The sequence below is a fragment of the Coregonus lavaretus genome, assembly GCF_964263955.1.
Source record: "Coregonus lavaretus genome assembly, chromosome: 19".
Lineage (NCBI taxonomy): Eukaryota > Metazoa > Chordata > Actinopteri > Salmoniformes > Salmonidae > Coregonus > Coregonus lavaretus.
Window position 1 is genome coordinate 47,649,706 of NC_140006.1, and position 13,645 is coordinate 47,663,350.

Sequence of the window (13,645 nt, forward strand, 5' to 3'; positions counted from 1 at the left end):
TAAAAACATGTTTTCACTTTGTCATTATGGGGTTATTGTGTGTCGATGGGTAAGAAAATAAAATATTGACAACAAAAGTGTGAATACTTTCTGAAGGCACTGTACTTCCTTCAACGTAGAGGGAACATAGCCTACATACTTCCTTCAACGTTGAGGGAACATAGCCTACATACTTCCTTCAACGTTGAGGGAACATAGCCTACATACTTCCTTCAACGTAGAGGGAACATAGCTTACATACTTCCTTCAACGTAGAGGGAACATAGCCTACATACTTCCTTCAACGTAGAGGGAACATAGCCTACATACTTCCTTCAACGTAGAGGGAACATAGCCTACATACTTCCTTCAACGTAGAGGGAACATAGCCTACATACTTCCTTCAACGTAGAGGGAACATAGCCTACATACTTCCTTCAACGTAGAGGGAACATAGCCTACATACTTCCTTCAACGTAGAGGGAACATAGCCTACATACTTCCTTCAACGTAGAGGGAACATAGCCTACATACTTCCTTCAACGTAGAGGGAACATAGCCTACATACTTCCTTCAACGTAGAGGGAACATAGCCTACATACTTCCTTCAACGTAGAGGGAACATAGCCTACATACTTCCTTCAACGTTGAGGGAACATAGTTTACATACTTCCTTCAACGTAGAGGGAACATAGCCTACATACTTCCTTCAACGTAGAGGGAACATAGCCTACATACTTCCTTCAACGTTGAGGGAACATAGCTTACATACTTCCTTCAACGTAGAGGGAACATAGCCTACATACTTCCTTCAACGTAGAGGGAACATAGCCTACATACTTCCTTCAACGTAGAGGGAACATAGCCTACATACTTCCTTCAACGTAGAGGGAACATAGCCTACATACTTCCTTCAACGTAGAGGGAACATAGCCTACATACTTCCTTCAACGTAGAGGGAACATAGCCTACATACTTCCTTCAACGTAGAGGGAACATAGCCTACATATGACTACTTCCTTCAATAGTTGCCCTACTTCAGGTCACAGTAGGGTTAAGATCAGGTAACCTACTTTGAAGCATTATAATCTATAAATGTTTTTAAAATGTAAAAATGCATAATACTCATCTAGCTTCTAGCTTGCACTGAAAGCCAGTATTGCGTTGGATTAAGGTGTATGCCTGTATGACAACATGACAAGTAGCGAGAGAGGTTCATTTAGCTTAAAAAAGGCTGAGAAGTATCATTCTGTGGATATGAACCCCAGTGGCACTAGGTGACAATGTAGTGGTGACACTGAGGGCAGAGCTAAGTGATGTGGTGATGACAACCAGGGACAAACTAACACAGAGGCATGTTGTTCAGCTAGGCCTGGGAACTGGCCTGTCTCTATCCTGGGAACTGGCCTGTCTCTATCCCCAGCTAGGCCTGGGAACTGGCCTGTCTCTATCCTGGGAACTGGCCTGTCTCTATCCTGGGAACTGGCCTGTCTCTATCCCCAGCTAGGCCTGGGAACTGGCCTGTCTCTATCCTGGGAACTGGCCTGTCTCTATCCCCAGCTAGGCCTGGGAACTGGCCTGTCTCTATCCTGGGAACTGGCCTGTCTCTATCCTGGGAACTGGCCTGTCTCTATCCCCAGCTAGGCCTGGGAACTGGCCTGTCTCTATCCTGGGAACTGGCCTGTCTCTATCCCCAGCTAGGCCTGGGAAATGGTCACACAGAGACAGGCCCAGTCACACAGAGACAGGCCCAGTCACACAGAGACAGGCCCAGTCACACAGAGACACAGGGCCAGTCACACAGAGACACAGGGCCAGTCACACAGAGACACAGGGCCAGTCACACAGAGACAGGCCCAGTCACACAGAGACAGGCCCAGTCACACAGAGACAGGCCCAGTCACACAGAGACAGGCCCAGTCACACAGAGACAGGCCCAGTCACACAGAGACAGGCCCAGTCACACAGAGACAGGGCCAGTCACACAGAGACAGGGCCAGTCACACAGAGACAGGCCCAGTCACACAGAGACACAGGCCCAGTCACACAGAGACAGGCCCAGTCACACAGAGACACAGGCCCAGTCACACAGAGACAGGGAAACACACACACATGCATGAGCACGAACGCACCAACCGAGTCACACACGGACTGTGCACACACACACACACACACACACACACACACACACACCCTCAGCTCCAGTCACACACCACAACACTGGTCCTCCCAGTACATCCCATCACACCACTGATCCTCCCAGTACATCCCATCACACCACAACACTGGTCCTCCCAGTACATCCCATCACACCACTGATCCTCCCAGTACATCCCATCACACCACAACACTGGTCCTCCCAGTACATCCCATCACACCACTGATCCTCCCAGTACATCCCATCACACCACAACACTGGTCCTCCCAGTACATCCCATCACACCACTGATCCTCCCAGTACATCCCATCACACCACTGATCCTCCCAGTACATCCCATCACACCACAACACTGGTCCTCCCAGTACATCCCATCACACCACAACACTGGTCCTCCCGGTACATCCCATCACACCACAACACTGGTCCTCCCGGTACATCCCACCACACCACTGATCCTCCCGGTACATCCCATCCCACCACAACACTGGTCCTCCCGGTACATCCCACCACACCACAACACTGGTCCTCCCAGTACATCCCACCACACCACACCACTGGTCCTCCCAGTACATCCCATCACACCACAACACTGGTCCTCCCAGTACATCCCACCACACCACTGGTCCTCCCAGTACATCCCACCACACCACTGGTCCTCCCAGTACATCCCACCACACCACTGGTCCTCCCGGTACATCCCACCACACCACTGGTCCTCCCAGTACATCCCACCACACCACTGGTCCTCCCAGTACATCCCACCACACCACTGGTCCTCCCGGTACATCCCATCCCACCATAACACTGGTCCTCCCAGTACATCCCATCACACCACAACACTGGTCCTCCCAGTACATCCCACCACACCACACCACTGGTCCTCCCAGACCAGACCAGACCAGACCAGACCAGACCAGACCGACAGACAGACAGGCCCTGTTACCAGACAGACAGACATACACTAATCCTGTCAATGTATAGCTAGTAAGCCTCATGCTGTCATCACCATGCTTTAAAAGAGGGAAAAAACATCACACAAGAAAGCTGTGGATTACAACGGGTTATGTTATGATGACATGACATCCAGTAAGCAAGAACAGTGTCAACCTAATAAATCTAATCAAACTTGTCTGGAACGATCTCTAGGAATCACTATGAAAGCAAGTTTTCTAGTAACTACTAGATTCTAACTAGGCCTAGTGCAAGATTAACGACATCACTACCAGCATGCATAAGAAATATGAAAATCAGGCCTAACCCTCTGTTCCCCTGACGAGAATCAGGCCTAACCCTCTGTTCCCCTGACAAGAATCAGGCCTAACCCTCTGTTCCCCTGACAAGAATCAGGCCTAACCCTCTGTTCCCCTGACGAGAATCAGGCCTAACCCTCTGTTCCCCTGACGAGAATCAGGCCTAACCCTCTGTTCCCCTGACGAGAATCAGGCCTAACCCTCTGTTCCCCTAACGAGAATCAGGCCTAACCCTCTGTTCCCCTGACGAGAATCAGGCCTAACCCTCTGTTCCCCTGACGAGAATCAGGCCTAACCCTCTGTTCCCCTGACGAGAATCAGGCCTAACCCTCTGTTCCCCTGACGAGAATCAGGCCTAAGCCTCTGTTCCCCTGACGAGAATCAGGCCTAAGCCTCTGTTTCCCCTGACGAGAATCAGGCCTAACCCTCTGTTCCACTGACGAGAATCAGGCCTAACCCTCTGTTCCCCTGACGAGAATCAGGCCTAACCCTCTGTTCCCCTGACGAGAATCAGGCCTAACCCTCTGTTCCCCTGACGAGAATCAGGCCTAACCCTCTGTTCCCCTGACGAGAATCAGGCCTAAGCCTCTGTTTCCCCTGACGAGAATCAGGCCTAACCCTCTGTTCCACTGACAAGAATCAACTGAGTACCTGTGCATATGTCTTAGTACTGTATATCCGTGCCCCCAGCATTAAAATGGACATAATCTGCTACAGTCCCGACCCTCTCAGGTTGGCAACCAGTACATAAACACCTTCAATTGTCATTTACAACACTGCAGCAACTGAAAGAGTACATTAGGACTTCAAAAGAAGGTTGATTTCCAGAATGATGAAACACACGATGTGAACTCCCATTTGGCCTGTCATGTGACCAGACCCTATCAGGGGCCCAGATCAAAACCAAGCAGAAGACTGTTTCCCCAAACTGCACCCTGTTCCCTATATCTAGTGAACTACTTTTGACGCTAGCCAGAAGTATTGCACTCTGTAGGGGATAGGGTGGCGTTTGAGAGACAACAGAAGGATCCCATCCGCCACCTCAGGTGAATAATATGGGCCATTCCGGGTCCTGAGAGGGGTTGAGTCCCAAACAGCACCCTGTTCCCTACATGGTGCACTACTGTTGACCAAGGCCCACAAGGATCTGTAGGGACTAGGGTGCCATTTGGCTCTGGTCTAAAGTAGTGCACTATATAGGGAATAGGGTGCCATTCTCTGGTCTAAAGTAGTGCACTATATAGGGACTAGGGTGCCATTCTCTGGTCTAAAGTAGTGCACTACATAGGGAATAGGGTGCCATTCTCTGGTCTAAAGTAGTGCACTATATAGGGAATAGGGTGCCATTCTCTGGTCTAAAGTAGTGCACTATATAGGGACTAGGGTGCCATTCTCTGGTCTAAAGTAGTGCACTACATAGGGAATAGGGTGCCATTCTCTGGTCTAAAGTAGTGCACTATATAGGGAATAGGGTGCCGTTTGGGATGCTGACAGGGGGAACTAAACTAGAGAGAGGCAACTCCATCGCTAAACTGACGAAAGTTGAAATGTATCTGTTGATTATGGACCATCAAAAGTCAAACTACATTTCCAATCTTCCCTCACAGCCCCACGGCAGGATACAGTCTGGATACAGTCTGGATACAGTCTGGATACAGTCTGCCAGGGGATACAGTCTGCCAGGGGATACAGTCTGCCAGGGGATACAGTCTGGATACAGTCTGCCAGGGGGATACAGTCTGCCAGGGGGATACAGTCTGCCAGGGGGATACAGTCTGGATACAGTCTGCCAGGGGGATACAGTCTGCCAGGGGATACAGTCTGGATACAGTCTGCCAGGGGATACAGTCTGCCAGGGGATACAGTCTGCCAGGGGATACAGTCTGGATACAGTCTGCCAGGGGGATACAGTCTGGATACAGTCTGCCAGGGGGATACAGTCTGCCAGGAGGATACAGTCTGGATACAGTCTGGATACAGTCTGCCAGGGGGATACAGTCTGCCAGGGGGATACAGTCTGGATACAGTCTGGATACAGTCTGCCAGGGGATACAGTCTGCCAGGGGGATACAGTCTGCCAGGGGGATACAGTCTGGATACAGTCTGCCAGGGGATACAGTCTGGATACAGTCTGCCAGGGGGATACAGTCTGCCAGGGGATACAGTCTGCCAGGGGGATACAGTCTGGATACAGTCTGCCAGGGGATACAGTCTGGATACAGTCTGCCAGGGGATACAGTCTGCCAGGGGGATACAGTCTGCCAGGGGGATACAGTCTGCCAGGGGATACAGTCTGCCAGGGGATACAGTCTGGATACAGTCTGCCAGGGGGATACAGTCTGGATACAGTCTGCCAGGGGGATACAGTCTGCCAGGGGATACAGTCTGCCAGGGGGATACAGTCTGGATACAGTCTGCCAGGGGGATACAGTCTGGATACAGTCTGCCAGGGGGATACAGTCTGCCAGGGGGATACAGTCTGCCAGGGGGATACAGTCTGCCAGGGGATACAGTCTGCCAGGGGATACAGTCTGGATACAGTCTGCCAGGGGGATACAGTCTGGATACAGTCTGCCAGGGGGATACAGTCTGGATACAGTCTGCCAGGGGGATACAGTCTGGATACAGTCTGCCAGGGGGATACAGTCTGCCAGGGGGATACAGTCTGCCAGGGGGATACAGTCTGCCAGGGGATACAGTCTGCCAGGGGGATACAGTCTGCCAGGGGGATACAGTCTGGATACAGTCTGCCAGGGGGATACAGTCTGGATACAGTCTGCCAGGGGGATACAGTCTGGATACAGTCTGCCAGGGGGATACAGTCTGCCAGGGGGATACAGTCTGGATACAGTCTGCCAGGGGGATACAGTCTGGATACAGTCTGCCAGGGGGATACAGTCTGGATACAGTCTGCCAGGGGGATACAGTCTGCCAGGGGATACAGTCTGGATACAGTCTGCCAGGGGGATACAGTCTGGATACAGTCTGCCAGGGGGATACAGTCTGGATACAGTCTGCCAGGGGGATACAGTCTGCCAGGGGGATACAGTCTGCCAGGGGGATACAGTCTGGATACAGTCTGCCAGGGGGATACAGTCTGGATACAGTCTGCCAGGGGGATACAGTCTGGATACAGTCTGCCAGGGGGATACAGTCTGCCAGGGGATACAGTCTGGATACAGTCTGCCAGGGGGATACAGTCTGGATACAGTCTGCCAGGGGGATACAGTCTGGATACAGTCTGCCAGGGGGATACAGTCTGCCAGGGGGATACAGTCTGTCAGGGGGATACAGTCTGCCAGGGGGATACAGTCTGGATACAGTCTGCCAGGGGGATACAGTCTGTCAGGGGGATACAGTCTGCCAGGGGGATACAGTCTGCCAGGGGGATACAGTCTGTCAGGGGGATACAGTCTGGATACAGTCTGCCAGGGGGATACAGTCTGCCAGGGGATACAGTCTGCCAGGGGATACAGTCTGGATACAGTCTGCCAGGGGGATACAGTCTGCCAGGGGGATACAGTCTGCCAGGGGATACAGTCTGGATACAGTCTGCCAGGGGGATACAGTCTGGATACAGTCTGCCAGGGGGATACAGTCTGCCAGGGGGATACAGTCTGCCAGGGGGATACAGTCTGCCAGGGGGATACAGTCTGCCAGGGGATACAGTCTGCCAGGGGGATACAGTCTGCCAGGGGATACAGTCTGCCAGGGGGATACAGTCTGCCAGGGGGATACAGTCTGCCAGGGGGATACAGTCTGCCAGGGGATACAGTCTGCCAGGGGGATACAGTCTGCCAGGGGGATACAGTCTGGATACAGTCTGCCAGGGGGATACAGTCTGGATACAGTCTGCTAGGGGGATACAGTCTGCCAGGGGATACAGTCTGCCAGGGGATACAGTCTGCCAGGGGATACAGTCTGCCAGGGGGATACAGTCTGGATACAGTCTGCCAGGGGGATACAGTCTGCCAGGGGGATACAGTCTGCCAGGGGGATACAGTCTGGATACAGTCTGCCAGGGGGATACAGTCTGCCAGGGGGATACAGTCTGGATACAGTCTGCCAGGGGGATACAGTCTGGATACAGTCTGCCAGGGGGATACAGTCTGCCAGGGGGATACAGTCTGGATACAGTCTGCCAGGGGGATACAGTCTGCCAGGGGATACAGTCTGCCAGGGGGATACAGTCTGCCAGGGGGATACAGTCTGCCAGGGGATACAGTCTGCCAGGGGATACAGTCTGGATACAGTCTGCCAGGGGATACAGTCAGGATCAGGAACTCAGAGGATTGAAAAAGAGGAACTAAAAACATAAAGACAAAGTTGAACAAAATGGCATCTATTATAATCCCTGCTGAACATCTACATAATATCTGACAGATATTCTACGTCTCAAATCAATCCATTGCTGGTGACCACACCAAGCTCACAGACACACACACCTGAATGAAAACCTAAAACAGCCATCTTACCTGTGTGTAGTCAACGTCCGAGAGAGGAGCTATGCTTTTGATGTACTCGATTCTGAACTGGTCTTCAGGGTTGGCTAGAGTGACCGGGGGTATCAAGGTGCTCATCGCTGACACTATAGTCTACAAAGAGGAGGGGAGAAACACACCCAGCGCCGTTAAGCTGGATAAATACAGGCTAAATACAGGCTAAATGAGATCATAAGCTTATCTAAATCAGGGAAATAGGATTGGGGTGTCCAATCTAACCCTGAGGTTGCATCCCAAACGGCTCCCTATTCCCAATGTAGGGCCCTGGACTACGGTCAAAAGCATTGAACTACACAAGGAATAGGGTGTCGTTTGGCTCTGTGCCATTTGGCTCTCCTTTCGGTTACTGGCCCCAGGTTAAGAGGGTCCCAGGTTAAGAGGGCCCCAGGTTAAGAGGGCCCCAGGTGGTCCTCTGTAGCTCAATTGGTAGAGCATGGCGCTTGTAACGCCAGGGTAGTGGGTTCGATCCCCGGGACCACCCATACGTAAAAATGTATGCACGCATGACTGTAAGTCGCTTTGGATAAAAGCGTCTGCTAAATGGCATATTATAATTATTAAGAGGGCCACAGGTTAAGAGGGCACCGGGTTAAGAGCGTTGGGCCAGTAACCGAAAGCTCCCTGGTTTGAATCCCTGAGCCAACTAGGTGAAAAATCTGTTGATGTGCCGTTGAGCAAGGCACTTAACCCGAATTGCTCCTGTAAGTCGCTCTGGATAAGAGCGTCTGCAAAATGACTAAAATGTCAAATGTAAATGTCAAAAGTAGTGCACGGTACATGGTAGGGCATAGGGTGCCATTTGGGACTCAGCCAGAGTAAACCACTAGTTTAATTAAAAACAGGAAAGACACAGATTAATACTATCCTACTCACCACGATGGCATCCTTCACGTTTTTCCGAATATCTTGTATTTTCTGTTTCTTTTCTCTGTCAAAGGAGGACAGAACTCAGCCATGAGGAGACAATAACCAACAACATCACAATAGTCCTCGTCCAAGGACCTAAAGATCCCACTATGAAGGCAGCATAGATCCACTCCAGTTCTCGGCCCGGACGTTAACACACTAGAGCCGGTATGTGTTCAGGCCAGGCAGGCAGAAAGATATCCCTACCAGTACAATCGTAGGCCTATGCAACTCACAGACATAGGCCACTGTTCTATCACATGCACAGAAGGCCTTGCAGCAAAATACATTATCCATAGACCTATCTCCAATAATAGCCGATATAGCAATGACATACATAACAGTAAACAATGTGACTTCAGTAACAACAGGCAGTCAGGGAGATCTCATGTAACAACAGGCAGTCAGGGAGATCTCATGTAACAACAGGCAGTCAGGGAGATCTCATGTAACAACAGGCAGTCAGGGAGATCTCATGTAACAACAGGCAGTCAGGGAGATCTCATGTAACAACAGGCAGTCAGGGAGATCTCATGTAATAACAGGCAGTCAGGGAGATCTCAAGTCTCAAGTACTGAAGCCTATATAGCCTATATTGGTGTCTGCTGTGAGCAGGGAGAGAGAGAGAGAGAGAGAGAGAGAGAGAGAGAGAGAGAGAGAGAGAGAGAGAGAGAGAGAGAGAGAGAGAGAGAGAGAGATCAGTGCTGCTGCTGGAGCTAGTCGCCTGGCTGTCCATAGTGTGTTGGTCACTGATAGACAGGGCCTGGGCGCTGCAGTGCCCGAGGAAAATCCATTCAGTTCTATACAGCCTATTATCTTATTTAGAGTTTCCCTGCCTTGAGTATAACCAAATACGTTATGAAATAGGTATATATATATATATGTATATCTGGGCCTATATGTCAAATGGAGATGCAGTCGGGCCTGTAACAACAGTGGATTCGTGTACTCACTCTGCATTAAAACCATTGACGTGTAGAATCCTCATCTGCTTCACAATAGTACTTTTCCCGGACTCTCCAGCACCTTCGAATCGAAGCACAAGGACAGAATGTTACAATGTGTTGCTGATAACCGAACGATAAGGTTTTAATCTTGTGACGGTTCAAAATGAATAAGAATGTTGTCAAAATGAAGCAAATTGCTAGGCTTCGCTTCCATCAACATCCACCCCCCCCCCATGACATATAGCGAGAGCTTTCAAATACGTAATGGGGTAATTTAATGAAGGATATTTTAGATCCCACAGTGTTCGGGCCAAGCCGTGTATAAAACCTTACCCAATAATAACAGCCTGTGTGTCGCTTTATAAGCTTGTCTTTCTTTTTGCAACTGTCTCTCGATTTTTTTATTCGCCTCTCGCTGTGCCTTTTCGTCGAGGCGTTGATCTTCAGTCTTGCTGTTGCCCAAACAACCCATATCTTCCGTTAACTTAACTCGTCTATCGAAAATATGAAATAATACACTAAGATGTTATAAATCATCAATTTTTTTTAAAAACAATGGTGCGAAAGAAAATCTGTGCGACGCTTCTCCGCCGTTGGGAGGGCTATGTTCTTCCTCCCCGCTACGATTCCGTTTTAGCCGCAACCAACAGGACCTTCCTTCGGCATCCGAGTCATCCAAACAGATTCTTGATTCGCCCCTCCAAAATCCCTCGAATCGTTGAAATAACAGAGAAATACACAAGATAACGAAGGTTTTTGATTTCTGGAAACAGGCCAAGTGTTGCTCTCGTTCCTTCCCTCTTCTCAATATTTTTCTATCCAAATGTCTATTCGGTGTCTTTAACTCAGCACTGCCTCTCTCTGTTGTACCAGGAAGTAGCCGTGAACCGAGCCACAGAAAAACCTTCCTTCGCTACAATGTAACAACGCTGCTGCTCGCTCACACACACCTACAATCCGCTCACATATCATTGTATAATTTCTGTGAGAAGGGTAGGAGGGCCATTACAATCCCATTTGTCACCCAAGACCTTCCAGCGGATAGTTTATCAGCCCTAAAAACGAAGAGCGGGGAGAGAGGATCCGCCTGCACCAGACAGGCTTGGCAGGAGGTTTGGGTCTTTCTATCGACCGAGAGTCAGCTAGATCGAGTCCGTTGGGGTGGCCCTGACCTCGGGAGTAGCTTGTCAATCGTAACCTACAAACTAAGTAATATCCCACTTTAACACAGGCCTACACACACACACACAGCTTATCAGTGCTCTGCACTAGAAAGGCCTAAACCACCCCTAAAAAAAAAAACAAGTCAAAAGTTGACAACTGTACAAAAAGACCGTCTGAAAACCCCAAAACAAAAGTACAACCAAAAATAGATATTTTCTAGCTAGCCCTTCCCAAAACCAAGTGTTTCCCCTCTGCTGCCAGCCCCTATCACGACTTTCCTTTGCACCCACGGCTCAGCCTGCCTCTGTAGTCCACTCCTGTTGTCGTCACATTCTCCACGCTATTCTACTTCTATTGTGCGCGTGTGCGACAAAAGCATTGGCGAGCACCCGTGGGAAAAACCGGCTTCACGGCACCGCGGTAATTCTCCGCACTGAGGCGCAACTGCCAGTTCAGCCCTTGTCCTAGGAGGGCCGGGGTATGTACAGTCAATAGGCTACTGCGCATATTCACAGACCTTTACTGTACGGCCTGTTTTAAATGGCTGCGTCGGGCGGCCTGATAGATGGTGTACGTTTGTTTTTAGTAGGTTTCCATTTTAAATAGACGTTATATTGTATCTCAGAATAAAGAATACGTCCACGATATGTAATTTTTACTACTGTAGCAATGGATAATAGCAAATATCCGACAGACAGGCACAGAAAATAATCAAATAGAATAATCCTAAAACCTCTGTCTACATCCACCCCTATTACTAGATCTGCCACAGTCTGTTTCCCCTCAAGGTTTCTTCCTTAGAGAGTTTTCCCCTATGTTCCCCATGGCGCTGCTGTTCGCTCTTTTTGGAGCCTGGGTAACTGTGAAGCACTTTGTGACAACTGTTTTTGTGAGAAAAAAAAAAAAGCTAAATATAAATAACATTTGACTGATTCATTCAATTGATTGAAGTATTGACATTTTCTATAAATAGAGTGTATATTCATATAACATTTGAAATGTCTGTTATTCATTGTATTTTCTCAACGCCTGTTCAGATTTTAAACTATGGAAGCACTACTACTCCGATGGAACTAGATTGAAGTCAACAGAATGTCCAGGGTCTCCTCATCTTCACTGTTACTACAACTCCTCTGAAGTCAATGAGACCAGACCACTGTCAGTGTCCACAACTCCTCTCGATCCTTGTGGCTGTGGTAAGTAGTGACAACCCTGTCTGTGTCCACAACTCCTCTCGATCCTTGTGGCTGTGGTAAGTAGTGACAACCCTGTCAGTGTCCACAACTCCTCTCGATCCTTGTGGCTGTGGTAAGTAGTGACAACACTGTCTGAGTCCATGGATATTTGAACCATCTCAAATCAAATCAAACTTTATTTGTCACACGCGCCGAATACAACAGGTGTAGACCTTACCGGAAATGCTTACTTACAAGCCCTTAACCAACAATGCAGTTCAAGAAAGAGTTAAGAAAATATTTACCAAATAAACGAAATAAAAAAATTATAAAAAGTAACACATAATAATATAATAATATGCCATTTAGCAGACGCTTTTATCCAAAGCGACTTACAGTCATGCGTGCATAAATGTTTTTGTGTATGGGTGGTCCCGGGGTTCGAACGAGGCTATATACAGGGGGTACCGGTACCAAGTCAATTTGCGGGGGTACAGGTTAGTCAAGGTAATTTGTACATGTAGGTAGGTTTTTTAAATCTTTTTTTTTTTATGTTTAAAATGCATAGATGATAGACAGCGGGTAGCAGCAGTATAAAAACTACCCTCTGTAGTGCCTTGCGGTCAGAGGCCGAGCAGTCGCCATACCAGGCGGTGATGCAACCGGTCAGGATGCTCTCGATGGTGCAGCTGTATAACGTTTTGAGGATCTGGGGACCCATGCCAAATCTTTTCAGTCTCCTGAGGGGGAAAGGTGTTGTCGTGCCCTCTTCACGACTGTCTTGGTGTGTTTGGACCATGATAGTTTGTTGGTGATGTGGACACCAAGGAACTTGAAGCTCTCGACCCGCTCCACTACAGCCCCGTCGATGTTAAATGGGGGCCTGTTCGGCCCTCCTTTTCCTGTAGTCCACGATCAGCTCCTTTGTCTTGCTCACATTGAGGGAGAGGTTGTTGTCCTGGCACCACACTGCCAGGTCTCTGACCTCCTCCCTATAGGCTGTCTCATCGTTGTCGGTGATCAGGCCTACCACCGTTGTGTTGTCGGCAAACTTAATGATGGTGTTGGAGTCATGTTTGGCCATGCAGTCATGGGTGAACAGGGAGTACAGGAGGGGACTAAGAACGCACCCCTGAGGGGCCCCAGTGTTGAGGATAAGCATGGCAGACATGTTGTTGCCTACCCTTACCACCTGGGGGTGGCCCGTCAGGAAGTCCAGGATCCAGTTGCAGAGGGAGGTGTTTAGTCCCAGGGTCCTTAGCTTAGTGATGAGCTTTGTGGGCACTATGGTGTTGAACGCTGAGCTGTAGTCAATGAACAGCATTCTCACATAGGTGTTCCTTTTGTCCAGGTGGGAAAGGGCAGTGTGGAGTGCGATTGAGATTGTGTCATCTGTGCATCTGTTGGGGCGGTATGCGAATTGGAGTGGGTCTAGGGTTTCCGGGATGATGGTGTTGATGTGAGCCATGACCAGGTGTTGATGTGAGCCATGACCAGCCTTTCAAAGCACTTCATGGCTACAGACGTGAGTGCTATGGGCGGGAATAATTTAGACAGGTTA

General features: G+C 49.3%; 1 protein-coding gene across 1 annotated transcript in view; it reads right to left on the reverse strand.

The window, feature by feature from the left end:
• LOC311146829 (guanine nucleotide-binding protein G(s) subunit alpha isoforms XLas-like) overlaps positions 1-13,645 on the reverse strand; it is a gene marked incomplete at its 3' end in the record, with an annotated part of 53,687 nt that overhangs the window by 20,444 nt on the left and 19,598 nt on the right. Inside the window, exons 2-4 of the mRNA XM_084183425.1 lie at positions 9,752-9,824; positions 8,766-8,820; positions 7,866-7,985 (exon numbers count right to left, since the gene is read on the reverse strand). Coding sequence (XP_084039551.1) covers positions 7,866-7,985; positions 8,766-8,820; positions 9,752-9,824 — 248 coding nt within the window. The remainder of the gene's footprint in view (positions 1-7,865; positions 7,986-8,765; positions 8,821-9,751; positions 9,825-13,645) is intronic.